The following is a 25159-nucleotide window of genomic DNA, read 5'->3' on the forward strand; positions in this document are numbered from 1 at the left end:
AAAAAGTTGTTTTCAAACAACTAAATACGTATCTAATATCAAAGAATTTATATGAGAAGTTTCAGTCAGGTTTTCGTTCTAACCATAGTACAGAGACAGTATTGATTTGCGTTATGAATGACATCAGGCTCAGCGCTCATGAACGAAATCCTTCTGTTTTGGTTTTATTAGATCTTAGTGCAGCCTTTGATACCGTTGACCACAAGATTTTAATCCTGTGGCTTCAATGCTGGGTCGGCTTCTCTGGCACAGTTTTAGAATGGTTTAAATCACATTTAAGTAATAGACAGTTCATGGTTTCAGTATCAGTATTCAGTATCATTCATCAAAACGATTTGCCGTTTCTTGGGGAATCCCCCAAGGTTCAGTCTTAGGGCCTTTACTTTTCTCTTTGTACATGTTACCTCTAGGTGATGTCATTAAAAAGCATAATAGAAATTTTCATAGCTATGCTGACGACACCCAGTTATACATTACTATTCCTTCTGAAGATCAAGACTCTGTAGACAGACTGACCAGCTGTGTGTCAGATATTTCTCAGTGGATGTCACAAAATTTTCTACAATTAAATCATGAAAAAAACTGACATATTGATCATTGGTACAGAAACTCAGAGAAAAATGATTTATGAGAAATTTGGTTCTTTAGCTTCTTCTACCAAACCTGAAGTACGAAACCTGGGTGTGATCTTAGACTCTGAGCTCTGTTTTACCCCACATGTAAACACAGTCACTAAAGTAGCTTTTTTATCATTTGAGAAATATCACTAAAGTTCGGCCTTTTCTATCTCAGAGCGATGCAGAGAAACTATACATCCCTTACAACTTGTACAAAATGCAGCAGCATCCTAACAAAAACAAAAAAGACAGATCACATCACTCCCAGTTTGAAAGAACTGCACTGGCTGCCTGTATCATTCAGGATAGATTTTAAGGTTCTGCTACTAGTCTTTAAAGCTCAAAACAACCTTAAAGCACCTGCTTACATCACAGAGTGTCTGTCTGTTTATGTTCCTGCACGTAATCTAAGATCTGCAGAGAGTGGCCTTCTACAGATACCCTCTGTAAAATACAGAAAACATGGAGAGACTCTTTCAGTTATTCTGCTTCTAAACTATGGAACTCAATTCACCTTTTATTAGACAGTCAAGCTCAGAGCTCACTTTTAAGAAGCATCTAAAAACGTATCTCTTTAAATTAGCATTTAATTAAAACTCTACATCTCATGGTTTTTATCTTTTAATTTTTATTCTTTTTCATTTTCTTCTGAATTTTCTTCTAAATAAATACTAATGATTTCTTGTATAACTGTTTTATCACCTGTCTGTAAAGCACTTTGAGCTGCCACTGGCATGAAAAGTGCTATATAAATAAATATTATTATATTATTATTATTATAATAGAGGAGGAAGTGAAACCAGCACCACCCCACCACCCCCCACCCAGCTGACCACAAACAAGCAGTTTAACCAGTAAAACAGACAGAGAGAGAGAGAGAGAGAGAGAGAGAGAGAGAGAGAGAGAGAGAGAGAGAGAGACAGTGGGGTGAAACTCAGATTTGCATTAACAGGCCTGAGTCGTCCACTTTCTCCCAGAATAGAGCAGCACTTTCAGCAGATGTTCAGCTTCGTTCAGCCAAACTCACTCAAGCACAACACACAGCACTGCACTGAATCTACAGCTACAGATTCTCTCTCACAACACTGACCATTAAACAGAGTAAAAGAACAGACGATGTTCAAGATTCAGCTTTATTTCAGCTCAGCAGAACCGCAGGAACAGCAACAGGACAGAGAACAGAGTAAAGACAGGAACATCAGCACTGTGTAGAGTTTAAACTCTACTGTAGATGATGTGGAAGCAGCTCTATGTTCAGCTCTATCTTGGAGCTGCTAATTTTCACTAATTTTCTTTATGAACGTGATTGGCTGATTGACGTTGTCATGGGAGACCGTGCAGCCAAACTCCTCCCCCTTTTCCCAAAGTGCTTTGCTGAGGGTCAGGGTGCTGCTGCGGCTGTAGCGGCCATTCTATTTTATATATCCGGCCTTGGCCTGTGGCCAGTAAGAGTTACCGAGCTACCGCAGTAACAGCCCATAATGACGGTAAAACACGTTCTTTTATTGGTTTATTTGGTATTCCGACACGTCAACATGACCGAGCTGCGGTAGTTAAACGCGCTTGCTGCATGTATGTTTAAAAAAACGGCTGCGTTACTGTGACCGTTTTAGGACCACCTCAGACCACCACGGCCATGTCACAGCTTTCACACAATCAGGCTACACACACCACCTCAGATGGTAAAGTTCGTGTGACATTCGTAGTTGCGTTCTGTGTTGTTGGATTAATTACACTTTCATGGTCTTATTAAAGATGACAAACACAACAAACCCAGTTTGTACTGAACGCCATTCTTTTCTTGGTCTTTTTTCTATTCTTTTATTTTTGCCAAAAGGTTCAACTCACGCTATCACTGTGCTTGTCTGCGTCTACTTCAGAGTCAGAGACGAAACAAGTGAAGCTATTATTATTATTATTACTAGTAGTAGCAGCTTTAGTATCTCTGTAAACAGCTCTGCTGAGGCTTCTGAACATATCAGCAGATGTACATACAAAGACAATAATAATAATAATGCTAGTAATGATAGCAGAAACACTTTCTTTCCGTAATTTTGAGACGGACCCTGAGTCTGAAGCAGCCGCGGGAGCAGCAGCGTGGGAGCTGAAGCGTCGTCTAATAAAAGATTAAGCAAAGGGAAATCGGTTCTGTTTCTGAGGGGTATTTTACACACTTTTAACCAAATACGAGCACTGTGTTACCGGTTTATGTTATTTCAGCAGTTTCAAGAAAAAAAATAATTAAAAGTAACGTTAACCTTCCATTTCTTTAAGTAAAAATAGTAAAATCCGACACTACAAAAAAGCAGATAAAAAATAAGATGGTTAAACTAACGTTACTGCTTACACTGGCTAATACAGCTTAGCTAGCTAACGTTAGCTGGCTAGCTCCACACCACAATATAGGGTAACTTTAGATTCCAGCTAATGGATGATTCTTACATTAGTCACTCAGATCCACTTCTCTGTTTTCTTTAGACTTGTTTTTCTCCTAAAACAGGCAGAAATATTAAAGCTGCTCTTAGAACATTTTCACATTTTCCAGTGAAGCTAACAGCTGCCTCTCACGGTACAGCTAAGCTAGCTAGTTACACAGCCGGGCGAGGGAGATAATGTAAGATTAAGAGTGTGTCGTTATTAAACATAATTAAAGAGAAATCTCGAATGTTAATTTAGGTTGGAATTAGACATTTTGACGCACTACCTCATAGCCAGCACTGACGTCGTCCCCTCTAGCGACGCCACCACTCAGCTTATTTGCTTGTCAAACTGAATAACATATTAAAAGTTAAACGATAAAATCCAAGATACCTGATCGTAATTATAATGAATGTGCAATTATTTAAAATACAAAACACACCTTACCTCAAAAGCAGCAGCAAGTTTAACAGTCAAAGTCAACTGACAACTGCAGAGGACTGAGGGGGAAAAAGGGGAGGGGCAAATTTTAAATGAGGCGCAATTTTTAAATGAGGTGCATCTGTTTTAAAGATCCAGCCCCAATGCGCTCCGAGCCCGCTTACCGGCAGTGTGTCTAGTGCTGTTAACAGTTACTTGGCCCAAAAGTGACACAAGTCCGCAATGCAGATGCGACTGCTAGGAGGACTTTGTGACGGCCAAGGTAATCCGGCCTGAACATGCTTGCTGTCTGGGACATCACGTTAGTTCAGCACCAGCATGAAGATCCAACCTGCCTCATTATAGCATTGACTGACTGTAGATACAGAGGAGACTGTGGCCTGAATACTGTGATTATATACATTAACAAGGAAAATATAACAGCATTAATGTATAAATATAATTTATTTACGTTAGAATTAAGCTGAATAAACCTGTGTTGAAAAGATTCATTTACAGATACTTTAATCCCTCATTGATCTCCATCATGATCATTAATGAACCTCTGTAGATCATTAGATGTGTCTGGAAATGTTCTCCTATATTAACAGCAAGAAGTTATCTGAACTTCACAGCCTTAAAGACTCTCTAAAGCATTTCTGAGTCTAATGATGGAGAAAAAAATCTACCATCAGTCAATAAAACATACAGTATTGTTGATTGAAACTCTTTATTTTCTTTAGTCAAATAATCAGATCATCATTTCAGCATTAATCACAGACGTGTTTGAGCTCATTTGAGAGTGAGAGGAGCTCTATCAGCTGAAACCCCCGCGTGGTTCTCACTGCTCAGCACTGATCTCTCCTCAGTGTCTGGCTGACAGGAGGCTGGGAGTCCTTGGTGGCCTCACAGGTCACTGTGCTCTTTAGCCACTGCTCCTCCTGGAGGGTCAGGGTGCTGCTCCAGCTGTAGAGGCCGTTGTCCTTCTGCAGAAGCCCGGGGCTCTGGCTAACCCCCGAGCTCCAGCTGCTCCCACCCACCTTCCAGCTCAGTCTCCAGTCTGAGGGGAAGCCCTTGTTGGCCAAACACACAAGTGTGACCTTCCCCTGCTGCAGCTCCACACTGGAGGGGGGCAGGACTGTGAGGGTGGGCAAGGCCAAACCTAGGAGACACAAATACAGGAAGGGACACGTGTCAATCAACCAGCACAGACACACCAGAGTGGGTTTCACTTCTCTTATTTTGTACAGAGCTGAACTGAGTTCAGTGGAGCATTAAAATGTTTCACTCTCTAATTATAACATACTGCATAGTTTAAACTGTCTCTCAGACTAATCTGCAAGTACTTAACTCAAAAAGAGTCTGAATTTATGAAATATTTAATTTTAAGAGAAACATTTTATTCACTTCATTTATAAAATGACATAACTGAATGCATTTAATAATTTATAATATTAAATATAAATGAAATATGAAAAAAATGAAAAAAAAAAACATTATACATGAATCAGAGAAACACAGTCTATATGTAGATTTTAAAATGTCTGAGAATTTACAGTAAATGACATGGTGATTGCTCAACATGAGAATGAGAACAGTGGAGCAATAAAGACAAATCTTTTACTTTAAAAAACAAACTCAGTAATTTTACAAACACCTTAAGAGAAAGTTGCAGAATATTTTTGCTTTTACGAACAACTTTTCAGAAAGACAGTTGATGAAAAATCTTCATTCTAAACTGCAACAGTTAAAACAATAAAGTACTAAATAAATAAAACTACATAATTTTCAAAAACCATAAAGTACATTAATAGTCTTTTCCAGAATTTATTACCAGATTAATTATGAATAAGAAATAAAAAGCTACTTACGGCCAACTGACAGTTTCGTTCCTCCACCAAAAGTCCACCACAGTGATACAAACTCATTTAGCACCTGTACAAAAACCTCCTGCTCTAAAGACTCTGCTCTCTCTGTGCTTCACTAACAGCTTTTTCATATCAGTCATTAAATACTGATGAGTTTTATAATCAGCAGAAAAATGTATAAATTCTGAAACCCTAAACTTTCATTATTTTTACTTTTTTAAACTTCTTTGCTCTGAACTGTAGTTAAACATTGTTATACCTGTTCTTAAACCGCTTATTTATTCATTAATCTGTGATTTCATTGTAAAATACTAACAATTTTTATTGTTCAGCTTGACTTTAATTTGATCGTGAAAATGAAATGAAATTAAATAAAAACAAATTGTTAAGAATAGAAAATGGTTAAAGAGCTGCTCTACTTTAAAAAAATCTTATTGCTTCTATTGAGTAACGAAAACATTAACATGAAGAAAATAAACATAAATTGATTTCCTGCTAAAAGAGAGAAAAGTATTGTAATAAAATGTGTATTTTTTACTCCCTGCATGCAGTTTAGTTCCTCCACCAAAACCTCCCACACTGAGAGACAGACTGACAGCAGTAGCTGCAAAATCCCTCAAGAGAAAGACTGATACACTTTAAACTGAACACTATGAGATCGCCCCCCACTGGACATTAAGAGAATATCACACTGATCTGGAAAGGCAGATTGCTGAGCTGTGGGAAGATCAACTGTGGAGATCAGGAGAGTAAAGATTCACATATGAATCACAGTAAAAATCTCAAACTGACAGTAAACCTCTACAATATACACAATAAAACAGTCTTAAACAGTTTACAGTGTGTTCAGTTCAACACATTTCAGCAACAACAGAAGCTGATAAACAACACATATAAACATTTTCATGCTTCTGTCTGATATTCAGCAGCTCTAAACTGAACCATGAAGAACTCCTTCTGTTTCCATGCTGTTATACTCAATGTCACATGATCACTGCAGCCAATAGAGTCATTTCCATAGAGAGAGCTGACTTTGCATTATCAGCACATGCTTCAGTGCTCTGGGAGAGTTTATAGTCCTGTGAGTTTAACACTTCATGACTGAGAGCTGCTGCCCACAAACTTCACCCACAGCAGACATGACTTTGACCACCATCTTCATCTGGACTCTGATCTTCTGGACTCAAGGTAACTCACTGGTATACATTTAACTTTATGATGGTCTTTAATTGAGACATTTGAAAACAAGTACATGTGAGGGGCTTATTTTAAAAATAATGATATCATGTGTATTTAATTATATTTATAATTATTCATAATTTATGAGTCACCTAGATTTCTTATTATTTCATTTCAGAATCCAGAGGTCAGGCGACTGTGACTCAGACTCCTGCAGTGAAATCTGCTCTTCCAGGAGAAACAGTCACCATCAGCTGTAGAACCAGCACTGCAATTTATAGTAACCATTTCTCCTGGTATCTGCAGAAACCTGGAGAAGCTCCTAAACTCCTGATCTACTACACTAGCAGCTTACAGTCAGGAACTCCAGCTCGTTTTAGAGGTAGTGGATCTGGATCTGACTTCACTCTGACCATCAGTGGAGTCCAGACTGAAGATGATGGAGATTATTACTGCCTGGGTCAGTTTTACATCAGTAGTAGATACTCGTTCACACAGTGATACAGAGCCATACAAAAAGCTGTGAGAGTCAGAGACACAGAGGCTGCACTGCTGCAGCTGAGACCTACTGCAGGTGCTGAGGGGGAGGATGTGATACAGCACAATCACACACTCTGTGGAGGAGAGGAAACACACCACACTAACACACAACTCAACACACACATCTATAAATAAGCACAAAGCAGTAATGCACACAGCATTTCAGCTCCACTTCTATGAGAGGAGTAGTTCAGTGGAGCTGGAGCTCATTCTAGTCCTACTGTTCATGTGTCAGTGGTGTGCATGGATGTAGTGAAGTCTTTACATATGTTCACATAATTTACATGCCTTTATGAATTTGAAATGCTGTTTTTCACCTTGTTTGATTTATTAACTTATATTTAGAGTTTAGAGTTCATTTTTGTGGGGATTTTCTTAAAGATCTACATTCACGTAGCTCGTTTTTACTGATCACGTTTCGTAGTGTTTAAATGTTCTGCCCTCTGCTCGTCCTCTCTCCATCTCCCAGTTCCATTCACAAAATATAAAAAGTGCCACAGAGATTTGAAACTAAACACATACAGAGAATTAAAATATGGTATCAGAATACATAACATAATTCAGTTCTACTAGAACAGAACATTTTCTCATGATCCTTAAAAAGAACCTGCACACGATACTCAACCCCTCCAGGACTGACAATCTAATAACCTGTCAACTACCAGTTTTAGTTCAGGGGGCTCTGCAGAGGACATTCAAGTTTCTGAGGGGGCTGGAGTCAAGCCCACCAAAGTGACATCACCGCACTAAGTGGACAATAAACCAAACTAGTTCAGAGTAGAGAATTGAAAACACATTGCAGTCTTTTAACTAACTTGGACTTTAGACTAAAATCATTTTCAGTTATGTTTATTTTTTATTATTATTCTATTTTGACACTAACAAAACAATCATAACTCTACAGAAACTTTAACAAATGTTTCAGTAGTGACAATTTTAAATAGTTGCTCTACTGCATTTATGAGAGTGTCTCACTGCAGCTCACCTGCATTTTCCCAAACCACCTCAACTGTCTCCTCTCAATGTGGAGGAGTAGTGGCTCTATTTTAAGCTTCTCCAGGATGACTGAGCTCCTCACCCTGTCAAGTAGAGTGTAGCCCACCACCCTGTGAAGAAACTCATTTCCACTGCTTTTATCTGTGATCTTATTCTTTCAGTCACTATCCAAAGTTCATGACCACAGGTGATGGAGAGGATGCAGACTGACCGGTAAACAGAGAGCTTTGTCTTATGGCTCAGCTCCCTCTTCATCACTACAGTCCGGTACAGTGACCGCATTACTGCTACCGCCTGTCCCAGCCTGCAGCCGATCTCACCATCCCTCTTCCCATCACTTGTGAACTAGACCCTGAGATACTTAAACTCCTCCACCTGGGGCAGGTCCTCCCACCTTACCTGCATTATTTCATAATTTATACTCTAAAAACTCTGGACATTGATGTAACCTAATACATTTGGGGTGCTTGTGCCTCTGGCTTTACTTTTTACATGCAGGGAGCTTTTTTCTATTCTAAAAGATTCTTATATTCTGTTTGTATTTTTGTTTCTATAAGTTATTACAGCTACAGAACAGATTCTGGGACTGATTCTGATGAGAAGAGGCAAGAAAAATGGCCAAGAAAATACAGTTACAGGCTGAGATGGACTGGTCCACATTAATGCCTTCTCCAAAAATGAGTCCCACTCTGAAACTTAATATTAAACTCAGCAGCACTAAAGGAAAAAGTGAAACCAGACCCCCGTACCAACCCCCACCCAGCTGAACACAAACAAGCAGTTTAACCAGTAACCAGGGGTGGTGCCAAAACCCCAAAAGTGGTGGAGCAAAACGTTAAAAAAAAAATAAAAAAAATAAAATAAAACAAACAAACACAAAAAGCCGGCTGTGTGGTATTTTATGCAATTATGCCACTGACTAAAATTACCTTTCATGTCTTGCTAATGACAGGTCTTTATTCAGAGGTGGGTAGTAACTAGTTACATTTACACACGTACATCAGGTTCATATACTTTTTTTTTTTTTTCAATTTTTACCCGGTTTTCTCCCCAATTTAGTCGTAGCCAATTCCACCCGCCGCTAGTTAGGACTCCCCCAATCACACACGGCGCTATCAACGCTAGGAGGGCGAGGCTAACACAGGCTTCATCCAAGACCTGTGAAACCAGCCACCGCTTCTTCTTGAGCTGCCGCTCACGCAACGTCATTTGACAGCTGAACGCGCTCGGAGGAAAGCGCCAACCGCCAGATCTGTTACGTCAGCTAACAGACGCCTGCGCTGACTAGCATCGCGCTTAGTGAGTGATGGGGGGAGAAAGGCAGCCATCGCACCCACCCAGAGAGAGCGAGGCCAATTGTGCTCTCTTGGACTCCCGGCTACGGACGGCTGTAGCATCACCAGGGATCGAACTCGCGATCTCCTGATGACAGGGCCAACACTTAGACGGTTGCGCCACTCCGGATCCTTTTTACTCAGTTACACTTTCATATTTTGTTACAAATTCCTTTTTTGTGTTTAACTTTAATGTGTTTTGATGGTGTCTCCTGCAGTGAAATCTGCTTTTCCAGGAGAAACAGTCACCATCAGCTGTAGAACCAGCCCTGCAGTATATAATGGTAACTATCTCGCCTGGTATCTGCAGAAACCTGGAGAAGCTCCTAAACTCCTGATCTACTACGCTACTAGCTTACAGTCAGGAACTCCAGCTCATTTCAGTGGCAGTGGATCTGGATCTGACTTCACTCTGACCATCAGTGGAATCCAGACTGAAGATGATGGAGATTATTACTGTCAGAGTTTACATCATATCAGCAGTGTCTGGTGGTTCACACAGTGATACAGAGCCGTACAAAAAGTTGTGAGAGTCACAGACACAGAGACTGCACTGCTGCAGCTGAGACCTACTGCAGGTGCTGAGGGGGAGGATGTGATACAGCACAATCACACACTCTGTGGAGGAGAGGAAACACACCACACTAACACACAACTCAACACACACATCTATAAATAAGCACAAAGCAATAATGCACACAGCATTTCAGCTCCACTTCTATGAGAGGAGTAGTTTAGTGGAGCTGGAGCTCATTCTAGTCCTACTGCTCATTTTAATTTACTAACTCGTTTAGTTTATTCACTTATTTTATGGGATTTCCTTAAAGATCTACATTCACGTATCTCGTTTTCACTGATCACGATTCTGGACTGTTTACATGTTTTCCTGTTCTGCCCTCTCCTCGTCTCCTCTCCACCTCCCAGTTCTATTCACAAAATATGAAAAGAGCTATAGAGACACCCTGGTTATGCTGTGGGTTTACCTTACACATTTCAAGAACCTCTTCAGTGACACACATCAAACCCATTAATGAATTTAGTCTTTTATACTGACTGCATGTGTCTATTTTCTGCTTGTTGTGAGCATCAAGCCACTAGAAGCATGAGCAGAATACCATCACTGTGCTTTTCATTCATTAAAACACAGCATTGCAGAATTACTGCACTTTGTACAGAGGGATGCGTTTCTTCCAGTGTTGGTAAAAATTATGCAATATGAAACTTACTTAGCGCACACAGATAATATGATATAATATAATGATAACATAATTCTGTTCTAATAGAACAGAACACTTTCTCACAATCCTTGAAAAGAACCTGGACACGATACCCAACCCCATCCAGGACTGACAATCCAATAACCTGTCAACTACCAGCTTTATTTAATAGAGGGGCTCTGCAGAGGACATTCAAGTTTCTGAAGAGGCTGAAGTTGAAGCCCTCCATCACTGTATCACCTCCAAGTGACATCACTGCACTGATCACTGCACCATCAACCGAACTAGTTTAAAGTCAGAGTTGAAAACACATTCTGGTCTTTTAACTGACTTAGACTTTAATCTGAAGTCATGTAGCTTTGAGTTACACTGTAGCTTAAATATGTTTATCTTGTTACAGTAAATGACTGAATATTCCATTTTATACTGACAAAACAATCATAACACTAAAACAACTTTAGCAAATGTTTCAGTAGTGACTGTTTCAGTGGTGACAGTTTTAAATAAATTTGAGCAGAACTCAAAAACACCAGCCTGTACATGACTAACGAACACAGCTTTGAACAGTTACACACATAAAATCATAATATTTTATTAAAACACAAAAAGTACTTAACTGCAGAAAATATGTTTTGGTAGGGACAATTTTAATGGTACTAATTTTCAGAGTTTGGGACACATTTACTCCATAATAATAGGATCTAACTGCTCACCATGTGGCCATGAGGGACAGGGATGCAGCCTCACTTCCTGATCTAAAATGTAGGGGCGGGGCTAAAACAAGGCCCCACCCACTGAATGAAAATGTATTTAAAAATTAAACCAATGATAAATTTAAATCTTCCAGCATCACTTTAAAAGAATAAAAAAAGATCTCTTTAAAAATAATATTTAAAAAAAAATCAAACTGCACTAAAAAAAACAAACTGCAGCTCACATAAAATGATAACAGCACAGTGATTAAAGCGATGAGAAGATGTGGTTTGTTTATGAATATAAATGTCCATCATTCTGCTGTTCTGCAACTGGGCACCCTCCTTTTTCCCCCACTACATCCCTGCAGGTGTGAACCTGAGTGTGGTTTAATCTAGAGCTGAACACATGATGTGTGTGTGGGATGTGGGGAAACACTCAGTACTGCAGAACCAACAGTGCTTTAGATTTTCTCACATCTCTGATTTCCATCAACACTTTATATCAACATCTCCTCTAAACATGCTGTAGATGTTTTGTATCAGTCTTGTGGGAAACATATATATGATCATATATTGATGGAGCCACTGTGTCCCTGTCTGCTCCAGTCAGCGTCCATCTACTCCATCCTGGTTAAAGTCCTGCTGCTTTACTCAAACACACATTTCACTCTCAGACCTGGAGACAGTCACTCTTCAATTAATTCAGATCTCTTAAGGTCTGTACTGTCACAGACATTTAATAACACTGCTGTACAATTCCGGAGTGGGGATTCAGGAGCAGCGGGAGGATTCCCAGTGGGCCAGCAGGGTTTTGGTTCAGTTGCTCTAATGCATTTAGGAGTGCCTCATGTGTTCTCCCACACATGTAAACACAAGAACACATTGACAAACAACAGTGTAACAGTGTTACAGTGTTTCTGTTGTAACAGTGTGGGAGAAATTTGGATAATAGGGAAGAATTTTGTTTAGGGTAAAAGTAAGAAATAATTTTAATCATAACTAATCATTTTCTATTATACTGTATGTCTCTCTACGCATGTGCAGCCTTCTTCCTGTGTGTGTGTGTGTGTGTGTGTGTGTGTGTGTGTGTCTGTGGGTGACCCTAAGTATGTTGAATTACATACATACATAAAGTAAATAAAGTTTAAAGGTCTAGGTCTATGATTGTGGCCTTGGTCTGTGATTATTTTAAAAATATTTTACTTCTTGCTTTGGAAATAATGGAGGAATTCTTGATAACATAAAAAAGATGATGTTAATAATGGTGTGAAAAATGACATGAAAGACAATCAAAACAATGTAAGGTTTGGAAATATTGCTATAAAAATCAAAAGATATGAAATATTTGGGAGGGGCAATGAGGACTCTGGTGAAGTCCCCTCATTGTTCAGAAAAGAGTATAAAAATGAGGTTGGTCAGTTGTTGCCTGGGCCAACTCAGATTAATACTCGTTTGTTGGAAAGCTTTAATCTTAATAAAAGTAATTATGCCTTTTCCTGCCAGTCATGGTGTTTTGACCTTTTTTCAATTTTTACATTTTTGAGCAAAGCTGCTATTGTTGCAAAAACAAAAGTCTAAACTGAGTCTGTATTTTTTGTAGTAATTTAAGGAGGTTATTTGGCAGCGCACTCCTAAAATGGCACAGTCCTGTGTGTCAGTTAATGACTTAGAGTAGATTAGTTTGTTCAAATTAAGCATCTATCCTGTGGGATGAATCTGGGCTGGTTGTCACAGGCAGTGTTCTACAGTGGGCATTAGTTTTTGCATTGCTAACAGATACAGCCAATTTCATATGTGTATCATGTGAGGATAGAAAACAGCAGCAAACAATGAAAACGCAAACGTGGCACAGAAAGGCAGCAATATGAAAAGCCTGTGAAGAGAAAGCAGTGAAAAGCTCAGGGAAGCACATTCAGGTTTTCGAAATGTGTGAAGTGACATCATTATTTTGCAGCACATTAACTGTAATGATTTTCACAGTTCAGTTAAAAGCTTTACTCTGTTTTTATTTGATCACTCGCTGTTCAGCTTGGTTATCTCAATACAGCAAACAAATAGTGGTCAGCAAAATAGAAGATTCTATAGTAAAGTAGTTACCTAAACTAATTTAAATACAGTGGTTACGCAACTAATGCTTTTCTGTTCAAAGTTAGCTATTAATAAGACAGATATGTCATAATCATCATCACCATCATCATCATCTTAACCACTTAATCCAACTAGCATTGTGGTAGCAGTTGGGAGAGCAGTTAATCCCAGATGACCCTGTCCCCCGCAACTTCCTCCAGCTGATTCCAGGTGACGCAGAGTCGCTCCTAGGCCAACTTGGAGATATAATCCCTCCAGCAGGTCCTTGGACGACCTTGGAGTCTTGTGTCAGTAAACCCCCACTGGGAGGCGTACAGGGGGCATCCTGATCAGATGCCCGAACCACCTCAACCGGCTCCTCTCAATGCGGAGGAGTAGCGGCTCTACTCCAAGCTCCTCCCGGATGACTGAGCTCCTTATCAGGCCGAGTGTAACCCACCACCCAGTGAGAAAAGCTCATGACCATAGGTGAGGGAGGGGATGTACACCAACTTTGCCTTATGGCTCAGCTCCCTCTTCACCACTACAGTCCGGTACAGTGACCGCATTACTGCTGCCGCCTGTCTCAGCCTACAGCTGATCTCACGATCCCTCTTCCCATCACTCGTGAACAAGACCCTGAGATACTTACGTGGAACCAGCTAGAGACCCAAAAAAGTACCCAAAAAAGAACAGTGATTAAGAAAACACTTAATACTTATAGCAAAAAATACTTAATATGCATTTAGTTAATAATAATAAATTAATTAATAATAATTAATTTATTAAAATAAGTAAAGTACAAAGTGTATTATTATTATTATTATTATTATTAATAAAACCCCTTTTACTTTTCTTATTTGCACTTAATTTAAAACTATATTAAACATTAAAACTCATTAAACATTTTAAATAAATTATAAACCTGAAAAAAAGATTCTTTCTGTCACAAATCAGAATTAATTTCTATTGTTTAATTTTTCTTAATGTTTCTATTTTATGAATTTTATTCAGTGTAAGTGATTATGAGGATAATTAAATTACTAAATGTTGCATTGTAAGAAGTAAAGACTCTTACTCTCAGTTTCTTGACAATGTTTGTATTTCTGAGGGGTTTTGTAAATAGGAAAAAGCCACAAAGCCTGTGCAAATGTATATTTGCATATCGATAGATATGAAACATTATTATTTGTATTGATTATTAAGGTAAATAGTTAGTATTTAGTCTTAGAGAATATTATCAGTGTTAATGTAGACTCTGAGCTGCTGGTTTAGATCAGAGGGCTGTGCTGTTTGCATATGTGAGCTGCTTCACTGCTCCACACACTTTAAGAGCTGCAGTGCTGATCAGTCTTCAGTCCTTTCAGAGACACACAGCACAATGATGATCATACTGGTTCTTCTGCTGGGAGCACTGGGGCTGATCACTCAGGGTGAGAGGATCTTTTCTCTAATTAAAATAAATGCTTGTTAAATATCAGAACTATTTTCGGAGTTTTCTTTTGGATTCTGTCCAAATTCTGCTGTGAATATTCTGGAAGAAGGAGATTAAAAAGTGTCATTTTTCATATAATTATTTGTCTTTTGTGTTTCAGACTCCATGGGGGAAATAATTCTGACTCCAGTCTCCAGAGTCTCAGTCTGTTTCTCCAGGAGAGACTGTTACTCTCAGCTGCAGAGCCAATGTGGATATTGATGATGATCTTCACTGGTACCTGCAGAAACCCAGAGAAGCTCCTAAACTCCTGATTTATACAGCCACCACTCGTCAGTCTGGAATTCCAGATCGTTTCAGTGGCAGTGGCTACAACAGAGATTTCACTCTGAAGATCACTGCAGTTCAGCCTGAAGATGCAGGAGATTATTACTGTCAGCAGGATGAAGCTACTCCGTTCACACAGTGTTACAGCGCCGTACAAAAACCTCCGTCAGCTGTAGAGAGGGAGGTTTCTCTAACTCGCTGATCTGAGAACAACTACAAAACACTACAGTACAGAATGTTTTCTCTTTTTACAAAGTTTTCACCATGCAAGACTTATTAGATCATATTTTTTATTGTATCTAATACAAAATGTTTTGAGTTCATATACAGTGCAATTTATTTATTCACTAAAAAATGACACAATTTTAAATCCAGTCTGGAAAGCATCTGCTAACTTGCACTTCCATGATTAGATCTTTTCCTGATAGGTCAGAAAGCATTCTCAGACATGTCCTGCTGGCTTTCAGAGTTTTAGTAATCAGCTCTGATCCAAAAAGACAGAAATAAATGATGGCCACCTTCTGCCAAATAGGTATTTCTTCATAATACACTCTCAGAAAAAGTACCTTTATTAAGTGAAAGTACTGTACTGTACTTGTACTGTATTCCATTGCAATTATTTATTTAAGTTGTATTGATTATAATATTTTTTTAGAATGTCAAGTTGTGAAAAGGTACAAATATGTACCTTTCCCCTGGAAAAAAAATCTATTTAAGGTACAAAATTGGACCTTTGATAGTAGATTTATGTGTTTGCACCTTGTAAGTACCTGCACAGAAACCTTTGTTGACAAAGAAATAAGCTGCAGAGTTGATTTTATACTTATTTATTGTTTTTCAAGCACAGATGCTCCAGTTTAATCATTTCTGAATATCTTTTTGGTAGTCTTTGTGCATGCAAAACTTCAAACTGTTTAAGTTGTTTAAACTGTTTAAACTTTGTAAGTTATAAACTAAAAATAAGAAGTTCCCTCACTAACGTGTGCACAAACAAGTTTTAATAAGTAAAAGAGATAAAGAGAGAGAGAAAGAGAGCAGTGAGTTTTGCATTAACAGGGCTGAATCTTTCTGTTTCTCTCAGAATAGAGCAGAACTTTCACCAGATGTTCAGTGTTTCTCAGCCAAACTCACTCAGTCACAGCACACATCTAACACTGATAATGAGCTGAACTGCTCTAAAAGAACAGACACTGTTCATAAAGTGTGTCAGGTCTGTCAGGCTGCTGAACACTGTCTCTGTCCTGGAGCTGCTGCTTTACTGTTTCCCATCAGAGACGCATTAGGACTTGTGTATTCATACCTGGAAGCTTCCACAAGAGTCTACAAGCTCTCTCGCTCTCATGATGAGTTTCTCAGCCATAGATTTGATCTTTCCTGCTGTTGATTCTGTTTCATCCTGTTTCTCTGTGTGACTGATGACAACATGATCATCACAGCCTCACTTCAGATGTCATTACATCACGATTAAGGCTCGATACACAGCCTGTCAATATTCAGCAAGACAGTAACTCAACATCAGTACCATCTGTACAGAACTATCTGGTGAAGAAGTGGAGTGAACTGCACCTTAAAGAAACAGCCTTAATCTCACTGAGATCTCAGACTCATATGACCTGTTCAGGCCAAACTGCCCCCATCAGCTGTTCTTAGAAATGAGTGTGACGTCACTGTAAAATATGAAAATGCTGGTTTCTTTCTTATGAAAAAAACAGTCCACAAATTTAGAATAACAGTCATTCTGTCCAATCAGATGTAGGAAAGTGACATTATGACACTGACTAAATGAACTGAAATGTAAATGAATGTGAAAGTGAAGTTCTCTAATGTGCTGCACACACACACACACACACACACACACACACTCACACACACGCACACACACACACACTCACACACACACACACACACTCTCTCTCTCTCTCTCTCACACACACACACACACACACACACACACACACTCTCTCTCTCTCTCTCACACACACACACACACACACACACACACTCACACACACATACACACACTCACACACACACACACACACACACTCACATACACTCACTCACACACACACACACACACACACACACACACACTCACACACACACACACCTTCATATCTGCCTCAGTCTTGATGGGTTTTGTGTTTGTGAAACTCAGATTTGCATGAGCAGGATGGTCTTCCCTTCCCAGAAAGAAGCAGCTCTGTGTCCAGATGTTCATCATCTCCAGAGTTCAGAGCAGCATCACTTTAGTTTCAGCACCACCATGAAGATCCAACCTGCCTCAGTCTAGCACTGACTGACTACAGATACAGAGGAGACTGTGGCCTGAATATTGTGATTATATACATTAACAAGGAAAACAATATAATACCATTCATATAAATACTTAATATTCACTGATAACATTTAAAAAATGTGTCTTCTTTATTTACATTATGTCTAAATATATTTTAAAGTTGAATTGAATCTGTCCTGAAAAAAAAATAATAATTTACAGATACTTTAATTCCTTTATTGATCTCCATCATGCTCATTAATGAACCTCTGTAGATCATTAGATGTGTCTGGAAATGTTCTCCTACATTAACAGCAGGAACTTTCTCTGAACTTCACAGCCTTAAAGACTCTCTAAAGCATTTCTAAGTGAGTCTAATGATGAAGAAAAAATCTACCATCAGACAGTAAAACATACAGTGTTGTTGATTGAAACTCTTTATTTTCTTTAGTCAAATAATCAGATCATCATTTCAGCATTAATCACAGACGTGTTTGAGCTCATTTGAGAGTGAGAGGAGCTCTATCAGCTGAAACCCCCGCGTGGTCCTCACTGCTCAGCACTCATCTCTCCTCAGTGTCTGGCTGACAGGAGGCTGGGAGTCCTTGGTGGCCTCACAGGTCACTGTGTTCTTTAGCCACTGCTCCTCCTGGAGGGTCAGGGTGCTGCTCCAGCTGTAGAGGCCGTCGTCCTTCTGCAGAAGCCCAGGGCTCTGGCTAACCCCCGAGCTCCAGCTGCTCCCACCCACCTTCCAGCTCAGCCTCCAGTCTGAGGGGAAGCCCTTGTTGGCCAAACACACCAGTGTGACCTTCCCCTGCTGCAGCCCCTCGCTAGAGGGGGGCAGGACTGTGAGGGTGGGCAAGGCCAAACCTAGGAGACACAAATACAGGAAGGGGACACGTGTCAATCAACCAGCACAGACACACCAGAGTGGGTTTCACTTCTCTTATTTTGTACAGAGCTGAACTGAGTTCAGTGGAGCATTAAAATGTATCACCCTCTAATTATAACCTGCTTTACAGTTTAAACTCTCAGATTAATCTGCAGTTACTTCTCTCAAAAAGAGTCTGAATTTATGAAACATACAATTATCAGACATTTTTTCAGTTAATTTATAAAAATAGATAAATTAATGCTTTCAATAATATATAATATTAAATTCAAGATGAATTTAGTGCATGAATATCAATAAATAAGAAAAAAAACTTAATAGAACTATTAAATATATCAATGAGAAAAACCCTCTATATGTAGATTTTAAAATCTCTAAGAATTTACAGTGACTGATATGGTAAATGCTCAGTATGAGTGAGTACTGTGGAGCAATAAAGACAAATGTATTACTTTAAAAATAAACTCAGTAATTTTATTATTTTTTTTAATTTGCTGATTTTTTATGCTTTTACGAACAACTTTTCAGAAAGACAAAAAAGACTGAAAAATTTTTATTCTAAACTGCAACAGTTAAAACAATAAAGTACTAAATAAATAATCCTCCATAACTTACAAAAAACATCAAGTACATTAATAGTCTTTTTTCGAATTTATCTACTGATTAATTATAAATAAGGAATAAAAAGCTACTTACGGCCAACTGACAGTTTGGTTCCTCCACCAAAAGTCCACCACAGTGATACAAACTCATTCAGCGCCTGTACAAAAACCTCCTCTGTGCTTTACTAACAGCTTTTTCATATCAGTCATTAAATACTGATTTTTAAATACTGAGTTTTACAATCAGCAGAAAAATGTATAAATTCTGAAAACCTGAACTTTTTTTTTTTTTTACTTTTTTGAAATTGTTTGTCTGAACCATGGTGATACATTGTTATATTTGTTCTCAAACTGCTTATTTATTCATTGATTTAATTTGTCCTTGAAAATTAAATAAACATAAATCGTTATAAGAACAGAAAAGTTAAAGATAAAGAGCTGCTCCACTTTAAAAATGTCTTATTGCTTCTGTTGAGTAACAAAAATTAACATGGATAAATGAACACAAACTGATTTTCTGCTAAAAGAGAGAAAAGTATTGTAATAAAATGTGTATTTTTTACTCCCTGCATGCAGTTTAGTTCCTCCACCAAAGACTCCTGCACTGAGAGACAGACTGACAGCAGTAGCCGCAAAATCCCTCAAGAGAAAGACTGATACACTTTAAACTGAACAATATGAGATCGCCCCCCACTGGACATTAAGAGAATATTACACTGATCTGGAAAGGCAGATTGCTGAGCTGTGAGAAGATCAACTGTGGAGATCAAGAGAGTGAAGATTCACATATGAATCACAGTAAAAACCTCAAACTGACAATAAACTTCTACAATATACTCAATAAAACAGCCTTAAACAGTTTACAGTGTGTTCAGTTCAACACATTTCAGCAACAACAGAAGCTGATAAACAACACATATAAACATTTTCATGCTTCTGTCTGATATTCAGCAGCTCTAAACTGAACCACGAAGAACTCCTTCTGTTTCCATGCTGTTACACTCAATGTCACATGATCACTGCAGCCAATAGAGTCATTTCCATAGAGAGAGCTGACTTTGCATTATCAGCACATGCTTCAGTGCTCTGGGAGAGTTTATAGTCCTGTGAGTTTAACACTTCATGACTGAGAGCTGCTGCCCCACAAACTTCACCCACAGCAGACATGACTTTGACCACCATCTTCATCTGGACTCTGATCTTCTGGACTCAAGGTAACTCACTGTTATACATTAATACTGTTATACAGGGTATGAGGCGCTTATACTAAAAATAATATCATGTGTATTTAAATCACTTTGAATTGTCACTATTTATTTCAGAATCCAGAGGTCAGGCAACTGTGACTCAGACTCCTGCAGTGAAATCTGCTCTTCCAGGAGAAACAGTCACCATCAGCTGTAGAACCAGCCCTGCAGTTTATGGTAGTAACTATTTCTCCTGGTATCTGCAGAAACCTGGAGAAGCTCCTAAACTCCTGATCTACTACGCTACTAGCTTACAGTCAGGAACTCCAGCTCGTTTCAGTGGCAGTGGATCTGGATCTGACTTCACTCTGACCATCAGTGGAGTCCAGACTGAAGATGATGGAGATTATTACTGTCTGGGTGTATTTTACATCAGTAGTAGATACTCGTTCACACAGTGATACAGAGCCATACAAAAAGCTGTGAGAGTCAGAGACGCAGACACTGCACTGCAGTAGCTGAGACCTACTGCAGGTGCTGAGGGGGAGGATGTGATACAGCACAATCACACACTCTGTGGAGGAGAGGAAACACACCACACTAACACACAACTCAACACACACATCTATAAATAAGCACAAAGCAATAATGCACACAGCATTTCAGCTCCACTTCTATGAGAGGAGTAGTTTAGTGGAGCTGGAGCTCATTCTAGTCCTACTGTTCATTTAAATTTACTAACTCAAGTTTAGAGTTTATTCACTTATTTTATGGGATTTCCTTAAAGATCTACTTTCACGTATCTCGTTTTCACCGATCACAGTTCTATACCGTTTAATGTCCTCCCATTCTGCCCTCTCCTCATCTCCTCTCCACCTCCCAGTTCATTCACAAAATGTGAAAAATGCGTAAACACATACAGAGAATTAAAATATGGTATCAAAGTACGTAATATAATAATGTTCTAATAGAACAGAACATTTTCTCACAATCCTTAAAAAGAACCTGCACACGATACCCAACCCCATCCAGGACTGACAATACTAATTTTCAGAGTTTGGGACACATTTACTCCATAACAATAGGATCTACCTGCTCACCATGTGGCCATGAGGGACAGGGATGCAGCCTCACTTCCTGATCTAAAATGCAGGGTGGGGCTAAAATAAGGCTCCACCTACTGACTAAAACTCTGCGTTTCATTAGTAAATTTTTGATTTTAAAAATTAAACCCATGAACCCATAAATTTAAATCTTCCAACATCACTTTAAAACAAACAAAAAAGATCTCTTTAAAAATAATATAAAAAAAAAAACAAAACAATTTCAGTTTGTTTACAAGTGTACATTTAGGGGTTTGGGTTTGGGACAAAAACCTCTGAATAGAAAGTACCCTATAAATGATGGTTTCGTATGTATTTAGCTTATTAATATCTCTGTGTCTTGGTTTTAAATAGGTCAGGATACAATGTTTGTAAATATATAAAGTCTAAAATTCTTCACTGGTTTTAAAATAGTTTTTTAACAGTGAAGCTGCAGCTTGAACTGATTGGGTAGACTGGTCCATGTATAGAGGTAGAAAACATAAGTTTAATGTAATGTTTCATGTGAACATTCTTGTGTCTATCAATATCTTTCACAAAATTATTCTCATTCAAATGTTAAAACACTTTTGTTTTGCAGATTGTTGGAGCATGCTCCTTTTCCCCCACTACATCCCTGGCTGTGTGAACCTGAGCGTGGATCTAACCAGATCTACATCTGGTTAAAGTCCTGCTGCTTTACTCAAACACACATTTCACTCTCAGAACTGGAGACAGTCACTCTTCAATTAATTCAGCTTAGATCTATTATGGTCTGTACTGTCAGACATTTAGTAACGCTGCTGTACAATTCCGGAGTGGGGATTCAGGAGCATCAGGAGGATTCCCAGTGGGCAGGAAGGGTGTTGGTTCAGTTGCTCTATTGCATTTATTAGAGTGCCTCACTGCAGCTGACCTGCATTTCCTCCCACACATATAAACACAAGAACACATTAACAAACTGTAACAGTGACGGAGAGTTTTAGATCATGTGGAAGATTTTTTAGGTTTAAAGTAGGAAATTATTTTAATCATAACTAATCATATTATACTGTATGTCTCTCTGTGCATGTGCAGCCTTCTTCCTGTGTGTGTGTGTGTGTGTGTGTGTCTGTGGGTGACCCTGAGTATGTTACACATTGTAGTGGTGTGTGCCAAGTAGGCCTCATCTAAGAGAAACAAACACAGAGAAAAACCTGTTTGTTCCAAATAAGTGTTGAAATGTCTTTGAAGGAGAAAAGCACATACACACAGAGACTTAGTTGTAACCATATTGAATTACAGTAATACATAAAGTAAATAACATTTTGATTATTTAAAAAAAATATCCCAAATCACCTCAACTGGCTCCTCTCAATGTGGAGGAGTAGCAGCTCTACGTTGAGCTCCTCCAGGATCACCGAGCTCCTCTCCCTATTGAGTGTAGCCCACCACCCTATAAAGAAACTCATTTCTGCTGCTTGTTTCTTTGGTCACCCTCCAGAGCTCATGACCACAGGTGAGGGTTGGGATGTAGACCGACTGGTAAACAGAGAGCTTTGCCTTATGACTCAGCTCCCTCTTCACCACTACAGTCCAGTACAGTGACCACATTGCTGCTGCCACCTGTCCCAGCCTGCGGCCGATCTCACAATCCCTCTTCCCATCACTCGAACAACACCAAAAGATACCTAAACTCCTCCACCTGGAGCAGGTCCTCCCACCTTACCTGCATTATTTCATAATTTACACTCTAAAAACTCTCAACATGGATGTAACCTAATACATTTGGTGTGTTTGTGCCTCTGGGTCGACTTTTTGCAAGCAGGAGGCTTTTTTCTGTTCTGAAGAGTCTTATATTCTGTTTGTATTTTTGGTTCTGTAAATTATTACCGAGTCTGGGACTGATTCTGATTACAGGATTACTCTCTGTAAACTGTGATAAAGACCACAGGAGAATCAGCTGGGCTTCATTCAGTGATCCACTCATTACACTGTTTTATACTCACACTTTATCCCTCAGAATCAACACAGAACCTGTTCTTATACAACACCATGCCATCATGATCCATTTCAGACTCCATAAGTCTTTAATGTGGGGTGAAACTCAGATTTGCATTAACAGGCCTCAGTCATCCACTTTCTCCCAGAATAGAGCAGCACTTTCAGCAGATGTTCAGCTTCGTTCAGCCAAACTCACTCAAGCACAACACACAGCACTGCACTGAATCTACAGCTGACCAGTGCCCCCTGTGGAGACAGCAGACAGCAGGCAGAGCAGTGAGGCTGAACCCTCAGACAGCTGCAGAGAGGAGGGAGGAGCAGAGACTCAGAGGGCTTCACTGTGATTCTAATACATTTTTATATACAAACTGTTTCATTCTGACTGACTTTCCAGCCACATGACACAAAATATTTATATACTCTAAAAATGAACCTCAACGAAGTTTGACTTCATGCTCTGTTTTCATATTTGAGTTTATACTGTTTTGTACGTTTTAACAGTGTCAGTGCATAAAGAAGAATAATAATGTAATTATATAATAATAATAATAATAATAATAATAATACAGCACTTAAATTATTTGTACTTAATTTTAAACTATATGTTCATTTTAAATACCTTTTAAATACATCATAAACCTGAAAAAGATTATTTCGAGCCACAAATCAGAATTAATTTCTATTGTTCAATTTTTCTTAATGAAGTTTATTCAGTGGAACTGAATTATGGGAAAAATTAAATTACTAAATGCTTCATATTGATAGTTATGAAACATTATTATTTGTATTGATTATTAAGGTAAATAGTTAGTATTTAGTCTTAGAGAATATTATCAGTGTTAATGTAGACTCTGTTCTGCTGGTTTAGATCAGAGGGCTGTGCTGTTTGCATATGTGAGCTGCTTCACTGCTCCACACACTTTAAGAGCTGCAGTGCTGATCAGTCTTCAGTCCTTTCAGAGACACACAGCACAATGATGATCATACTGGTTCTTCTGCTGGGAGCACTGGGGCTGATCACTCAGGGTGAGAGGAACTTTTCACTAATTAAAAAAACTGGTTGTCAAATTTCAGAACTATTTTTATAGTTTATTTTTTGTTTATTTAGACTCTGTGAATATTCTGGAAGAAGGAGATTAAAAAGTGTCATTTTTCATGTACTTATTTGTCTTTTGTGTTTCAGACTCCATGGGGGAAATAATTCTGACTCAGTCTCCAGAGTCTCAGTCTGTTTCTCCAGGAGAGACTGTTAGTCTCAGCTGCAGAGCCAATGTGGATATTGATGATGATCTTCACTGGTACCTGCAGAAACCCAGAGAAGCTCCTAAACTCCTGATTTATACAGCCACCACTCGTCAGTCTGGAATTCCAGATCGTTTCAGTGGCAGTGGCTACAACAGAGATTTCACTCTGAAGATCACTGCAGTTCAGCCTGAAGATGCAGGAGATTATTACTGTCAGCAGGATGAAGCTACTCCGTTCACACAGTGTTAGAGTGGCGTACAAAAACCTCAGCAGTAGAGGAGCCGCTCTGACTCAGAGACCCTCACTGATCAGAGAACAGCTGCTCAAAAACCTCCCTCAGCTGTAAAGAGGGAGGTTTCTCCAAGTTCCTGATATAAGAACAGCTACAAAACACTACAGTATTGAATATTTTCTCTTTCTGGGAAGATTTTTTCTTAAATCCAGTCTTGAAAGCTGCTTCTGACTTGCACTTCCATGATGAGATCTGTTCCTGATAGATCAGAAACCATTCCAAGGCCTGTCCTGGTGGACATCACAGTTTTAGCCATCAGCACTGATCCAAGAGGATTTGTCTTCATAGTAATAAGCTGCAAAATTGATTTTATACACACTTTGTATTTTTAGCACACAGTCTATAGTTTAAAAGTTTTTTTGATAGTCTACATGATCGCAAAAACTATAAAATTCTTTGAGGTGCTAAATACATTATTTGTTCCAAAAATTGTCAAATCCATGAAGATATACAAATTCTGTTATCATTCACAACTCAGATGACAT

The 25159-nt window shown here is 38.8% G+C and overlaps 1 pseudogene and 4 gene segments (V, D, J or C); 3 read left to right on the plus strand and 2 right to left on the minus strand.

Annotated features, from left to right (window-relative positions):
- Window positions 1-4174: 4174 nt before the first annotated feature.
- On the minus strand, window positions 4175-5383 carry LOC118803645. The segment is given in 2 exon segments: window positions 4175-4617; window positions 5338-5383. Coding segments are annotated over 2 exon segments (360 nt in total).
- A 9349-nt stretch (window positions 5384-14732) lies between these two features.
- On the plus strand, window positions 14733-15315 carry LOC118803646 (annotated as a pseudogene).
- Window positions 15316-17815: 2500 nt separating this feature from the next.
- Window positions 17816-20052, minus strand: LOC118803647. The segment is given in 2 exon segments: window positions 17816-18261; window positions 20040-20052. Coding segments are annotated over 2 exon segments (327 nt in total).
- On the plus strand, window positions 19921-20533 carry LOC118803648. The segment is given in 2 exon segments: window positions 19921-20099; window positions 20208-20533. Coding segments are annotated over 2 exon segments (375 nt in total).
- A 3578-nt stretch (window positions 20534-24111) lies between these two features.
- Window positions 24112-24631, plus strand: LOC118803650. The segment is given in 2 exon segments: window positions 24112-24163; window positions 24321-24631. Coding segments are annotated over 2 exon segments (363 nt in total).
- The last annotated feature ends 528 nt before the right edge of the window (window positions 24632-25159 follow it).

This window comes from Colossoma macropomum, unplaced genomic scaffold (genome assembly GCF_904425465.1).
Source record: "Colossoma macropomum unplaced genomic scaffold, Colossoma_macropomum, whole genome shotgun sequence".
NCBI lineage: Eukaryota > Metazoa > Chordata > Actinopteri > Characiformes > Serrasalmidae > Colossoma > Colossoma macropomum.